The sequence below is a fragment of the Aedes aegypti genome, chromosome 3, assembly GCF_002204515.2.
Source record: "Aedes aegypti strain LVP_AGWG chromosome 3, AaegL5.0 Primary Assembly, whole genome shotgun sequence".
Taxonomy (NCBI): Eukaryota; Metazoa; Arthropoda; class Insecta; order Diptera; family Culicidae; genus Aedes; species Aedes aegypti.
This window is the reverse complement of record NC_035109.1, coordinates 176,125,479-176,140,456: the sequence shown is the minus strand read 5'-3', so window position 1 is coordinate 176,140,456 and position 14,978 is coordinate 176,125,479. Positions and strand designations below refer to the sequence as shown.

General features: G+C 37.2%; 1 protein-coding gene across 11 annotated transcripts in view; it reads left to right on the top strand.

The window, feature by feature from the left end:
- Nucleotides 1–14,978, top strand: part of LOC5571586 (fasciclin-2) — a 354,102-nt gene that overhangs the window by 292,773 nt on the left and 46,351 nt on the right. Inside the window, exon 9 of one of the 11 annotated variants that reach the window (XM_021848466.1) lies at nucleotides 11,092–13,922. The exons of the other annotated variants lie outside the window; for them this stretch is intronic. Within the exon in view, the coding sequence (XP_021704158.1) occupies nucleotides 11,092–11,201 (110 nt within the window). The 3' untranslated portion in view covers nucleotides 11,202–13,922. Of the gene's footprint in view, nucleotides 1–11,091; nucleotides 13,923–14,978 lie in introns of those variants that run through there. 11 annotated transcript variants of the gene reach the window in all.

Below are 14,978 nucleotides of genomic sequence, written 5' to 3'. Positions count from 1 at the left end.
ACCGACAGAATTCAAACCCACGACCTTCAGCTTGGTCTTGCTGAATAGCTGCTCAAATTTTTTTTATTAGAGGTTTCTCTTTTTATGCGATTATAAAAAGCACCATTCTAATGTGCAAGTACATTCATAAATTATAGCAACTGACATACAGTCACGATTGAGAAACACTACAGTTTCTAATTTCAGAACCATCTATCACTCACATCATTCGTTGCCAGAATCTGAGGCCGTCTCTCGCGGTGACAAATCCAACTAATATATGCACACATTCACGGTCTCGGACCAAGCTTAGCGCCAAGAAGTGATGAGATGAGTGAGCACATTTTAATTGATTTTAATCAACCGGAAACGTCACAATTGATTGCCTTGAATGCTGCACCCTGGGAGTTCCAGGAGGAATTAATTGCTTGCGGTTTGAACACAAATAGCGCTGACTTCACAAACGCCAGCACTACAATGCTTCTCGGTGAAATGATATTGGCAATAGCACATTTAAGTGATAGATGGCTTCAGTACTCCATCACCGAATCAATGGAGTGATCTGCCCCGAAAAGTGCTTGTTCATCTCACTAAATTGACGACCACCGATTTATGATTTATCTCAAAATATCTGCAGCATCACTAATCGATATTCATCTACCGCCTGGCAACGATTTTCTTTTCAAAAATATTCAAACACTTTAACATACAAATGGAAAAGCTCATCAATCATCCGGAATTAACCCCCTGAGCATTTTTCATAGATAGACCTACACGTCCACATAGACAAGAATCATTTGACAGAATCCTTTTAGCCATCCCCCCTCCATTCATTCACCCCTAATCCCCACCCTGTACCGTCGTGCTCGCGAATCTGAAAGCACGCTTATTCACATGAACGAACACTTTCATTCACTCGCTCCTTCCTGTGTCTCTGAATCGCGCAGTTTTTCGTCTGGTGGGAAATTAGTTTCCCTTCCGGTTTTTAGTACCTATTACTCGTTAAATTTTTCTTTCTTTATGTTCGCGTCCTGTCCACACGCCGCCGCCACTAACCCGAAATTAAAAGCGGTCCAGCCCCAACGTTTCGTTTAGTTTTTCTCCGCCACGTCTCGTACAGCGCTTGGAGGGCACACATCTCCCGGAAACACGGTAATTGTTATGGTGATTTTCAAACGGATGTTACGAAAAGTCGGATATATGTAGTCGAAAACTGTATCTGTTAGTGGAAAAATTTTTGGTAACGCCCCGTTTCCTTGTACGAGCTATCCGAAAACTACGTGATCCTGTAAACAGGGTGCCACATATGGATCATTTCATACAAAGTGTCCACAGAATGTGAAATCCACCATCACCGATTTCAACCAAATAATGTACTTCGCTTTGAATTCAGCATTAAGTTTAATCTCAAAAACCCAGGATTAGGATTGATGATTGGGTTTTTACATGGAAAATACGGACATTTTAACTTAAGGCGAAGTAGGCCGTCATTGACATTTGTACGCGTCGTTGATGATTGTTACTAATTCATCTCACGATTTCGAATCAAAGAAAATCAGTTGGTTTTGCATTGACACAGCTGAAAAAGTATCAGCATACTTTATGAATGTTAGCGCGTACAGTGACACTTTTTGAAGTCAATATCAACTATCAAGACTGAGTTTTATCACTTTGAAATACAAGCTGAAAAGTCATCATTGTTGCCAAAACGAATGGCGGGCTACTTAGCCTTAAAATAGCAATCAAGATTTGCTCGAAAAACCTCGGAAAGTTAAGTGTATTCCACTTTTGAATGTCTGAAAAACACCATAAATGTTCGATAGACAGACAATTTTTTTTCCGTGTTTGAAGATAATGAATATTTGAACAAAGTTTGGTTGAAATCCGTGACGCTATATTATACGTTTGTACTTTTCTGTGGACACCTGTATTTTACAGATTTCCTTCTTTCTTTTGTAATCAATGATCTGTTTATGCAGATTGCAAGTTTTTATACATATATAAACATGAAAAAGAACAACTATTAGCTGATTATCAAAATTTTGTATTTTTTTTTTTTGCCAAAATAAATACGTTTTGGAACCGATAACTACCATACTGAAAACATGTTCAAAATTTACTGCAAAGATAGTCGAGTTCTGTGACTGACCGATTTGACATGGAATTCGTCACCACAAGTAGTTCTCAGTATAATTCCAAAACCTCAATGAAGTATTTTTGTTTTGAACAATATTTTCAATATCATAATAATACTTGATTGAACTTTGGGCAATACTTGGACACTGATAAATATTTAATAAGTGTAAAATACCAAAACATGATATGCATAGATAAGTACGTGTTCTACCCAGGTATACAAAAATCGTACAGATTTTGAAACTAAAATACCATGACCCCACAGTTATGGATCAAATAGTGTGGAGTCCAACCTATAAAATTCAATAAAACGGCATGGAAAACGTAAAATTGTAATTTAAAAGCACGAATCGAATCGTTTCAAATTGGAACTTCGATTAGTAAACTGTTTTGAGTGTAATGTTTACATAGGATTGCAAAAAAATTAAAAATTGTATCGGTTCCTTAAAACCATATTATGGATCAATTTTCATATTACGGATCAAATTGTGACATATTACGGATCAGTGCGCAAAATCAAGAGATTTTCAACTCAATGCATCTGTATTGCATGGTATGGCGAATGTTAACAATGTGTCATATATTACTGCCAAAAATAGTAGTGTTAGAGCTGGAAACAAGGGTAAAATGCCCTTTTAATTGTGATACTGCATTGTAGTAACTGAGACATGAACTGTTTGCGCTCCACACCAAGTTTTCCACCCATTTTTGTCTGTTAAAAAATGAAATTTACAAACCTTGATGTTTTATTATTTTAATCCTTAGTGCTATTATCTGAAAATGTCGAATTCAGTGCATAGAATGGCAGAAATCTACATTCTTTGGAAGTGATCCATAACCGTGGTAAACAATCATTTCCTGGTCCATATTATGGATCACTAGTTAGAAGTGCTAGTATTCGGTATTTAGAATAAAAATTCAAGTAAAATGTTTTCCAAAGATGAATTCATACCAAATCGAAGCGAACGAGCATAAAACATGCTATAACATTTGAATTTTACCACCTGTGGGAGCTTATGAATGCTGACGGCACTTCTTAGGGATGGTACACAAATTATGTCACGCTAAATTTCAACTTTTTTGACCCCCCCCCCCCTTTGTCACGTTTTTTGTATGAGTCTTCCGAAATTTTTGTAAGGCTTGTCACGCTTGGCTTGACCCCCTCCCCCCCTCGTAGCGTGACGTAATTTGTGCATGATCCCTTACAGGAAACGACCTTATAATGATAGCTGTGTGCTACCAACTAAACATTTGTCAAATACACCGTTATTTAGCGGTTGGATGTTGTGCTTAACATTACAAATGGTAGAAGACAAATAGTATAACATGGGAAAAACATGTTTTAAGTCAACGTTAATGTTTTGAGCGAGTTATCCGATGTTGAACGCCAAAGTGATCCGTCACTGTGGGTGATCCGTAACTGTGTGGGCATGGTATATATTTTTGAAAAATTTAAAAAATAAACGTAGATTTGACAATCCTGCAAAGTAGTCACAAATGGTTGTAATTTTGAGATTCCAGTAAGATTACCGTGAATTTTGGCATAACGATAATTATGTTGTTTCTTCGGATTTCTTGTATTTTCTGTGGGAACTCAAGTATCTATAAAGTAATACTGTGCTTTACGTAAGAAGTGTGACATCCAAGATTCTCAGATTTCCTTTGAAGTCCTGGAAGTTCTGAATAAATTCTGGGATTATTTAAACCATTCTGGTATTCTTGTAAAAATATAAAAAATTGATTCGGTTCCTGATCTTTTGAAATAATTTAAGTATCTTTGAGAAGGTATTTCTGTTCTTTGGATTTTACATCAGAATCTCAGTACTGTTGTCTAGAAAATCTAGTACTTTTATAATTTTAGGTTGGTATAATCTCAAGATCTCTCCATAGAATACAGAGTTCTAACTGTATCTTGCCACAGAAATGTATAATGCATGTTTCGACATGCATAAAAAATCCATGTACAATTGCGTATATAAAATTATTCATCATATTTTTTCAAAACAATTTGAATATGATATAGGATGTTTGTTTCTAATAAATGACTTTGCCAGCTGAATCTATTGTTGAGCATTTTTATAATCATATTATTGTTTTTCAGATATTTTAGCTTTAGATAATCCAAGGCCAATTTTAAATGATAATTTCAAGAATAATAAAACATTAAAACCAAGACTGACCCAATAATGCTTTTAAAATCACTGATTCTTTCAATTTTAAATGAGAACAGTTTGACATCGGAGCCAAAACTTGAGGAGACTTTCAGAAACGTGGAAAATTAATGCAAACTCACATTTTTTTTGCGACCCACCAGAGGTCAGCTGACGACACCCCTGGGGGTCGCGACCCACACTTTCAGAAACTATGTTCTTAACCATAATGATTATCATGATCACTTCTCTAAGAGTAGCCATTTTCGAACTATATCGTGTTCAATGCAAATATGATTATTTATTAACTTTAGTAAGAACCTTGGGTCTTTTTCGACCCATTTCAAAATTCAAATCAATGTAGCTTTTGATTGAAATAACCTAGCAATTTGAAACTTTCTGACAATTATTTTTTTGTGGGAAATTTTGTTTCTGCGTAAACAAAAGTTTTGAAAGACCCCTAGGGGAGCATCCATAAAAAAAGTTACAAATTGTGACTTAACGACCCTAAAATTCAAACAGCTCGCAAAAATCAGTGTGTTGACCGAATTTAGTTCTGTTGGGCTTAAATGAAGGACACACATGTCTAGTTTCAGAAACCCTCCCGGAGATCCGGATTTGGTCACTGTGGCCACCGGGAACCTGCTACATATGAAAAAAGTCCCTTTACAGACCCTTACTTTGACGACCTGTAGTTTCGTAACTAAACAAGTAATCTGAACCGTCCTCATATTGTTGAACAGGTATTCACGTGGACTTTGAATAGAGGTTATCAAATCACTTAGTTATTCATACCCGGTTCCGGAAACCCGGAACATCCGAAAAGTAAGTTTCCATCGCAGTTCTGTATATGTAATTCACATCGGCACTATTCGGTTGATGGATATTTTGGCATATTTTTTTTCTGTAATAAGGGCACAATTATCGGCGCACATTCCCTGAAAAATTCGGTCCAGTATGGTCCCTGCGGAACCGGTTGGAGGTGGCCAATCTGGACAATTCGATGAAATTACTCAGATTTGAACCCCAAAGCCAAATGAATTGTGTCTAATTCTTTACGATTTTTTATGTTTGGATGTATTTTGCCAAAATAATGAATGGATGGTTATTCTGGTCCTTTTGGAGCATCGGAATGGCCACCGGGAAACCCGTAATATGGGACCACAAAATTTTAGCACCAAAAGTAGGCATGCGACGGCTCAATCTTCATGATTTTGCTTCCCTATGACTCTACTAGTTCAATTATTGATGAATGACCACTTTGGTTCTTCTGGCCCACCAAAATAATCCAGGAATGGCCACCGGAAATTCCCGTATTGTGGGACATTTCAGTTTTTGTACCAAAACTAGGCAAGCGACGGCTCAATTTCCATGATTTTGAATACCTGTGACTTTGCTAGTTCAATTATTGATGAATGACCACGTTGTTTCTTCTGACCCACCAAAATTACCCAGGAATGGCCACCGGAGATGCCCGTATTAGGGGACATTTCAGTTTTTGTGCCAAAACTAGGCATGCGACGGCTCAATCTTCATGGTTTTGCTTCCCTGTGACTTTAGTAGTTCAATTATTGATAAATGACCACTTTGGTTCTTCTAGCCCACCGAAATAAACTAGGAATAGCCACCGCAAATACCCGTATTGTGGGACATTTCAATTTTTGTACCAAAATTGGGCAATCGACAACTCATTCTTCATGATTTTGAATACCTGTGACTCTTCTAGTTCAATTATTGACGAATGACCACTCTGGCTCATTGTTACCACGAAATAACCCAGGAACGACCACCGGAAGATACCCGTATTGTGAGACATTTCAGTTTTTGTACCAAAACTAGGCATGCGACGGCTCATTCTTCATGATTGATACCTGTGACTCTTCTAGTTCAATTTTAGATGAATGACCACTCTGGCTCATTGTTAGGTCATTGGCACAGTAAGCTCTCAGTTAATAACTGTGGAAGTGCTCATAAGAACACTTAGCTGAGAAGCAGGCTCTATCCCAGTGGGGACGTAATGCCAGAAAGAAGAAGAAGAAGAAGACCACATGAGATACCCAAATAGTGGGACATTTCAGTTTTTGTACCAAAACTAGGCATACGACGGCTCAATCTTTATGGTTTTGAATACCTGTGACTTTTCTAGTTCAATTATCAATCATTCTGGCTAATTGCGAACGAAAATAAAACCTGAAGTACGCAGACACAAAAGTCAATCTGGAAATATTGAGATGTAAAATTTGTGAAAAATAATGAAATTGTTCTGGTGAGCTACGATCCCACGACCCCCAATAGGCTAGATTGGGCGCGTTAATCAACTACGCCACAGAACGGGTAACGATTCTACAGCGTAGTAGCCCAACCTAAAACCTGAGGACCTGAGATGACTTTTACTTATTATTGTGTGAAAAAAGTCACATGCCCGAAAAACCAGGAAGATTGAGCCGTCGCATGCCTAGCTTTGGTACAAAATCAAATGTACCCCACGATACGGGTTTTTTCGGTGGACATTCCTGGGTTATTCCAATGATAGCAAAGGACCAGACTGGCCATCCATTCATTATTATGTGAGATGGATCACGTGCTCAGAAAATTAGGAAAATTGAGCCGTCACATGCCTAGTTTTGGTACAAAAACTGAAATGTCCCACAATACGGGTATTTCCGATGGCCATTCCTGGGTAATTTTGGTGGGCCAGTAGAACCAAAGTGGTCATTCATCTAAAATTGAACTAGAAGTGTCACAGGTAAGTAAAATCATGAAGATTGAGCCGTCGCATGCCTAGTTTTAGCATAAAAGCTGAAATGTCCCACAATACGGGTATTTCCGGTGGCCATTCCTGGGTTATTTTGGTGGGCCAGAAGAACCAAAGTGGTCATTCATCAATAATTGAACAAGCAGAGTCATAGGGAAGCAAAATCATGACGATTGAGCCGTCGCATGCCTACTTTTGGTGCTAAAATTTTGTGGTCCCATATTACGGGTTTCCCGGTGGCCATTCCGATGCTCTAAAAGGACCAGAATAACCATCCATTCATTATTTTGGCAAAATACATCCAAACATAAAAAATCTTAAAGAATTGGACACAATTCATTTGGTTTTGGGGTTCAAATCTGAGTAATTTCATCGAACTGTCCAGATTGGCCACCTCCCGGGACTCCAGGAACCGGTTCCGCAGGGTCCATACTGGACCGAATTTTTCAGGGAATGTGCGCCGATAATTGTGCCCTTATTACAGAAAAAAATTATGCCAAAATATCCATCAACCGAATAGTACCGATGTGAATTACATATACAGAACTGCGATGGAAACTTACTTTTCGTATGTTCCGGGTTTCCGGAACCGGGTATGAATAACTAAGTAATTTGAGAACCTCTATTCAAAGTCCACGTGAATACCTGTTCAACAATATGAGGACGGTTCAGATTACTTGTTTAGTTACGAAACTACATGTCGTCAAAGTAAGGGTCTCTAAAGGGACTTTTTTCATATGTAGCAGGTTCCCGGTGGCCACAGTGACCAAATCCGGATCTCCGGGAGGGTTTCTGAAACTAGACATGTGTGCCCTTCATTTAAGCCCAACAGAACTAAATTCGGTCAACACACTGATTTTTGCGAGCTGTTTGAATTTTCGGGTCGAAAACGACCCTAAGTCACAATTTGTAACTTTTTGTTAGGGACTAAGGAAGGTTAATAAAATAGGTCATTTTCATTAGCTACCCAAGTAACATTGATGGCTAAATAACAGCTTATTCAGGTGAAATGCTGTTTATACAGCTTCTTTTCAGCTTAATGAACAGTTATTTAGCTACCAATGTTACCTGGGTATCCGCGATTCAACAACACGAGTCTAGTGTTAGAGACAGTTGAGCTGAACAAATGTTATGGTCACGGTGCTTTGCAGACCGATATTATCAGAACAAAAAAGCTTCGTAAGATCTTAGCTCACCAGTCGTTTTCTACGGTTAAATTGCATGTCTGGACAAAATTCTAGAAAAAAATCGAAAGGGCCGTGAAGTTATGCCTTGAAGTTATCTTGAAGTTATGCCATTTTGATGACATAAGTCAATTAAATCTAAGGAAATCTAAAAAATTTCGACGAGTTGTCGTTAACCATTATTATCAGAAGAAATATATCATCAAAACTAGGCTCAAAGTTAGTTTCTATAGTTTTCTGTATCTTCTAGATGATTTAAATGAAAAGTTCAACAACATTTTGAGTTGCGACCATTTTGAACGTGATCAATAAAAGCATTAATTTTAAGTTAATGAGGCATTCTAATACGTTCAAATGTTTTCAATGACAAACTGCATTAACACGTCGCAAAAGTCTTCAACAATTAAATGATTTTTTCATAAGCTCAAGCGCTATACGGCATTACGGATCCAATTTCATTATGTTATAAAATTAGTTTTTGTAGCACGATATTCTGGACAATATTCTGGTGATTAGATATGTATACAGTTTCAATATATTTTACATACAACTCTAGTTGGCTTGATAATGGGTCGATCGATTTAGTTTTTCAGTATTGTATTCATCCAAGACTCTTACGTGATTGTGTGATGGGAATATCCAGAAAACCCATAGGCTACAATTTTACTTGTGAAAGATCCAAATGTAGTTATTTACGGTACAAATGATCACAAAAGACAATGGTCTACAGTACTATAGCAATGGACGTTGAAATTCTGGGGAGTAATGGAAGTTTGCCGGAAGAGCTAGTTGGACTATAACAACATTTCGTGAAATAAAAAAAACACAGAATTGGCTTCGTAACGTCTTATAATACTTGCACCAAAGAAAATCTGTTAATTGTGAAAGATTTTTGCAGCACGTAATTACAGTTTACCGTCATGCGGGGTGACATTGGTCCATAAGGGTGACTTTGGGCCAAGAATTTTACAGCAAACTAAAACCAGAATAATGAAAACAATGTGGCAAGCTTCAAGAATACGTTCTAGATAGCCACTGGATGGTCATGGATTAGTTTTTTGCCTCCCGTGCTAGTCAAGAGATGCATCGAAAAGGGCGGTGAAAGTCACCCCCTAGGACCAATGTCACCTCGCACGGCGGTACCATTGGAAATATTTGAAAAATATTAACGGTAATGCCTTATCAATTTTTTTTTAATTAATGCCCTTAATGGTAACGCCTAAAAAAGGATGAAACCCGAATTTTTGTCGAATTTTGAATCCAGTTTTGGTAATATATTTCTTCTGATAATCACAGTTAATGACAACTCAATTCAAATTTCGTACTAATTTGTTGGAGTATACCATCAAAAGGGCGTAGCTTCAAACGTTTTTTTATGAGCAGTAACGCTTGAGCCTACTTCCCCATCCTCCTAGAGCGTTACTTAATTTGTGGACGGCGCCCTATCTTTTTTTCAAACGCGACTTACCAACTGGGACAGTGTCAACTTCTCAGCTTAGTGTTCTCATGAGAACTTCCACAGCTATAAACTGAGAGCTTTCTTTGCCAAATGACCATTTTTGCATTCATAAACTGTAAATTCTCGATCATATCACGAATCAAAAAAATTGGCGTGATATTCCGAATTATGATGTAATGAAAATGTACTTTTCTGCCATATAATATTCATAAAAATTTGAGCTTCAAATTGCAAAAAATGAGCGAATGAAATGAAAAGCACATAAGTGATGGAACAAATAGATTATGTCGGATATTTAGGGTTATTAATCAACGAAAAATGTATAAAAGTCATATAATTATTGTGGCGTGATAAAATCGAAGAGAAAACCGTGCTTGAAACGAGATTGATGTAATGAAGCGATATTGAACAGAGCAGTGATGAAATTGAGAAATTAATGAATCGTGTGGCAAGGACAAAGATACTCTATACCGTGGAAAGTCGAGAAAATTTTCTTCGACCAGTGGAATTTGCAATCCCACGACCAACAGCTTGGTCTTGCTGCATTGCTGCGCATTCACAGCTACGTCTATCTGGGCCCCATAATGGACCATTCATTAGATAAGGGAAACTTAGCTTTGATCGGCGACAGGTATGCCAAGTGTTGTTTTATATAATCGATTGTAAACATCTCAGCAACAACAAAATTAATTGGGATAACTAAACTTGGCATTCATCATACAACATCAAAATTTTGACTTCATGTGACACCAATGTTGGAGATATTTCTCAATTCTTGAAATTTAAAATAAAATGTTTGAGCTATTGTATTAAGGAAGCAAAAAACACAACAAATCATATTAAAAAGTTTCATTATTACCCTCTAAATGGTCTTGAAAACCTCTTATATAGTATGTATAAATCTTCAGCATGATTTCAATTGTGTTTTATTGATGTTGTTCTTACGAATTGAAACCCTCTTAAAACTAACTCTGACAATTTATCAAGAAGTTTTGACGGAGCTATTAGATGTATTGCCAATTGGTCACGAAAATCACTCAAAAAGCTTATTTAAATTTAAAATTTTACAAGAATACATAAGAAATAATGGACTAAACACTTGTCCAAACTATACCAAAAGCACGTATTCGACCTAAATTGCCATTTATTAAGAACGTAAATAATTATTTAATTGATCTTTTAATGTGGAAACATTTGTTGAGCGATTCACAAGATATCATAAAAACATAAAAAAACACCAGGAATATCTCGACCATCCCAGTACAAAAATATCACCATTTCAATCACCGTGAATGCAGCAGCGTGATGTGCCCCCAAAGCTCCAAACCCTCCCCTTCTCAGGACAACGCCGAGAGCGAAGATGAATTCAACTCCATGTGCCTTCTCTTGTTCTCTTTCTTTTTCTACCCCCGCATTGCTTTCGTCTAGGAAATTATTACTACGGCAGTGGCAATTCTAACGACGCCCTGTGGTCATCCATCATTGCCGGATTGATGTTGATAGCCACGTTTAATTCAATCCATCATCAGCGATCGTAAAAGTTAGTGTGCCATCCCCCTCGGTGGGCCCTTCCCCGCTCTTCCCGGCACAATCGTTGTGCAGTATCGTGCTGTTGGGACGCTGTGGGTGACCCCTATCATCACTTCCCAACGACTATAATGTTCCACGAGGGAACATAGAAAAAAAATCATAAATACTTACCAACAATCAAGAGAACAACCGAATGCAGAATCTATACAGAAGAAAATGTGTTGCTAGTTGAAGATATATCGTCACGTGTTCCAGCGAAAATAGGCGCTATAGGCGCCACCAGAAAACGAGACATCAAATTCTACACTGTGGTCATTTTTTGCAGAAAGTGTATAGTTTTATACAACAGATTACATTTTAATTCAGTATTTTTCTCAAAACTGTATAAATTTTAGTTTCGATAGAAAGTATATCATGCTCCTTTGATGAGGATTCAAATTTTATGCAGTTTCACATTTTAAGCACGAACAATGATTTTTTGGATTGAATACCTAAAATCATGTAGACAATAATTCCTAATTGTTATTTTTTTTTTGTATACAAGAAACGATTCTTCTGAATTTCATATTTTTTAGAGTTTGGATAGTTGAACTATAAACTTAAATTGTAAAATCTACCTCTACAAATGGATTGTTTATGAAAATTTCTAAACTTACCGATGAATCTAGTTGACAACCTAGACAAACTGTTTAACACTTTTTGACCAATTGTAATGTATTCAATACATTTTGGTATCTTCTGAATCTTCTATCAGTATTTTTTGAAAGTGAAACAGAAAAATAATAAATACATATATTTTAGTTTTGACGACCAACAAAAACATTTTCGACCACAGTGCGCTAGCAACCGAGAACACTCGAATGACCGAATCTAGACTTTTTATCGTCACTTACATCCCAACTCGAAGAAGTAGAAAAAAAACGCGAAAAACAAACTATCACGAAAGAAATCAATAACCGTTTTTTACGCCAAAAAAGTGTTCAGACTGAGCGAAGGGCAGAACGGCACCCTCTAGTGCAGCAGACACTCAATTTCACTATCGTATTTTAGCATCTTTTAGAGGAGAACCAAAGTGCGACCAAACCGAGTCCAACGAAGAAAATGGAACATGCTGATAAAAGGCGAGAATTTGAAGGAATTTTACAACGCAGTGCTAAGAAGAAGAAAATAAAAGTCGCGCGCGGGTAAACTATAGCCGTTATAATGTAAATGATGTGGAAATGAATCAAGCAAAGGAGCAGGAATGCAAATTACAGGAATAATTAATTTCCCACCCTTGCCCAGTTCCAAATTCAATTGGTCTATATTTGCGCTATTCGCAACTATCGTGAAAGTCGTCGTCGTCGTCGTAATGCGAATGGAGAACGCGTTGAATGCCGTGGCATTTCTTAGGACTTTCCACGGCTCTGTTTGTATATAGGTATGGCAGTTGAAATGGGGAAATGAATTTACATTGTTACGATTGTTACGTTCGCGACCGTAAATCTGGTTCCACCACCAAGCACCGAGTAATGTTTTCCAAAGATGAATGCTTTCACTGCTGGACGCGAGCTTTGAGAATCACGTGAAACCAAACTATGCGGTCATCCGATACCTAACTGTAAGCCTCAATAGTGTGGAGTTGTTTTTTGGAGGATTTTCGTGGCACCGTATCGTATTACAATCTATTGCCATAACTTTAGCGATATAGGACAACGACAAGAAGGGGCGGTAAAAAGCATAAGAATCTTAATTATAAAGACAAAAGAACAGGGGAATCATGACTCAACTGAAAATGGGTCGTATTATATTTGATTTCTGCAACACAACTAACTTACTTAACAAATCTCTGGGGTAGTTTTCAAAAATGTCTTTCCAACACATGATGATAATTGCCGGAAACATTCCTTAGAGTCATGTTTGCAGTATGTTATTGAATTCAATTGTTTTTTTTTAACGAACTTGTGTCTAACTTACTTATTCTTCTTAGGGTAGGTGTATCGGTATTCGCCATAGTATCAGTTTTCGTCACTCCGGTATATACAGTCAGTGACATAAGTTAGTAACCACATGCAGTTTTTCCAAACGAAATGTCCACGTTTGGGGCTCTGTATCTCAGCTTTTGGTAGTCCGACTTGGCTGAAATTGATGACGAACAACAAACATCAAATATTTTGCCTGTAAACGAATTATTACATAGCAGTCGTTTTCCATGGAGTTTCAGAGGGTTGTCCAAAGACAAAAGTAAGTAACTTGGACATATTGTATGGAAAAACAGCATTTGGTTACTAACGTTTGTCCCTTACTGTATATTGCTTTAGTACACAAATAAGCAAATATCTTTAAGTGTTCATTGATTGCTTGAAAATGTTCCACATTCTATGAAACCAGTGTTTACTGGAATATATAAGATAAAAATGTTTTTTTCCCTTGAATGTTTGCTACTTTGCACCTCATTTTACCGTGGTGTTCCTGAATTTGTCAATCTTCTTAAGAAACCAACGTAGGTGACGAATTCAGAAATCTAAATTTCAAACATAATAAATACTGGTGCAAGTGATCCTGTATTCGCCACCCCAAACACGGTTTCTGACCAATCCTTATATTGTTACTGCTAAAAATGGGTCGAAAGCTTTCGTTTAACGTATGACCAGTATTCAACATTTTTGATCGATTTCAAAAACTATTTTACATAGGGTGGCGAATATTAGTACACCTACCCTAGTTTTGCCGAGATTCTGCGACTTTGCTGGAATAAATCAAACCAATATAACATTAAACCGAAGTTGGAACAGTAGCTCTATTTGTTATTTTTGTTTCTGTAGAGGGATTTCCAAGAATTTCTAATGTCTTTATTGGTTTCTCCGTGGTTTACAAAGGGGTTTGAGAGGTTCCCGACGGTTTGTCATAAAACCCTATATAGAATCTTAAAAATTTCCAGAGATTAATGCCATTCAAAGTTTGTCCCAGGGGTATCCAAAGAGATTTTCAGATGGCCATGAAAGGATTCCTAGATGTTCTCAAAGTGTTCACTGTAGTTTCCAGGGGTTTGGAGGAAGTTTACAAGAAGTTTTAATAGGTTGTACAAGTTCCTTGTAATTTCCATTAGATTTTAAAAAAGTTTTCAAGAGTTACCAATACGATCCTAGAAGTTTCCAGGAGTTTCTAATAGGATTTTCCAGTTTCTCGGGAATTCCTAGAGAGATACCAAAGGCTCCCAAAATGCTTACAGGAAGTTCCCAGAAGTTCTCAAGAGCTGTCAGTTTTGTTTCAGATGAGGTTTATGAAAGTTTGCTTCGACTTCGCTGTATAAAAGGATTCATCCAAGGTTCCCTTATCTAAGTATATTTTCTATAGATTAGCGACACGTTTAGAACACTTGAAAGCCTCTGGGAATTACTGATATCCCCTCGATAGTTCTTCGAAAATTTCTGGATCGCTTTGAGAGCCTTCTGAAAACCCCTAAGAAATTCTTAGTAGGAATCTCTGAAAACACTCCGTGGTAGCAAGCGGTAAAATTTCACCTTAATCCGTATTTTTTAAGTGTGTTGGTTAACCTTTTGAAAGCCACTATAAACCTTCTTTAAACCTCTGAAACCTTATTGGGTACCCTTTAAGGACCATCTGTCAGAGGTTTACAGATGGTTCCCATGAAAGCTTCTTCGGATAATTAGAATGGGCCCTAGGAAATGTGTTAGGAATCCCTTAGAACGGTTTTCCTTAGGAAATCTAAAAAACTCTAATATGTATGCGTTTTTCAAAAACTCGTTTTAAGAACAACTTCACACTAGTAATCATAAATTAGA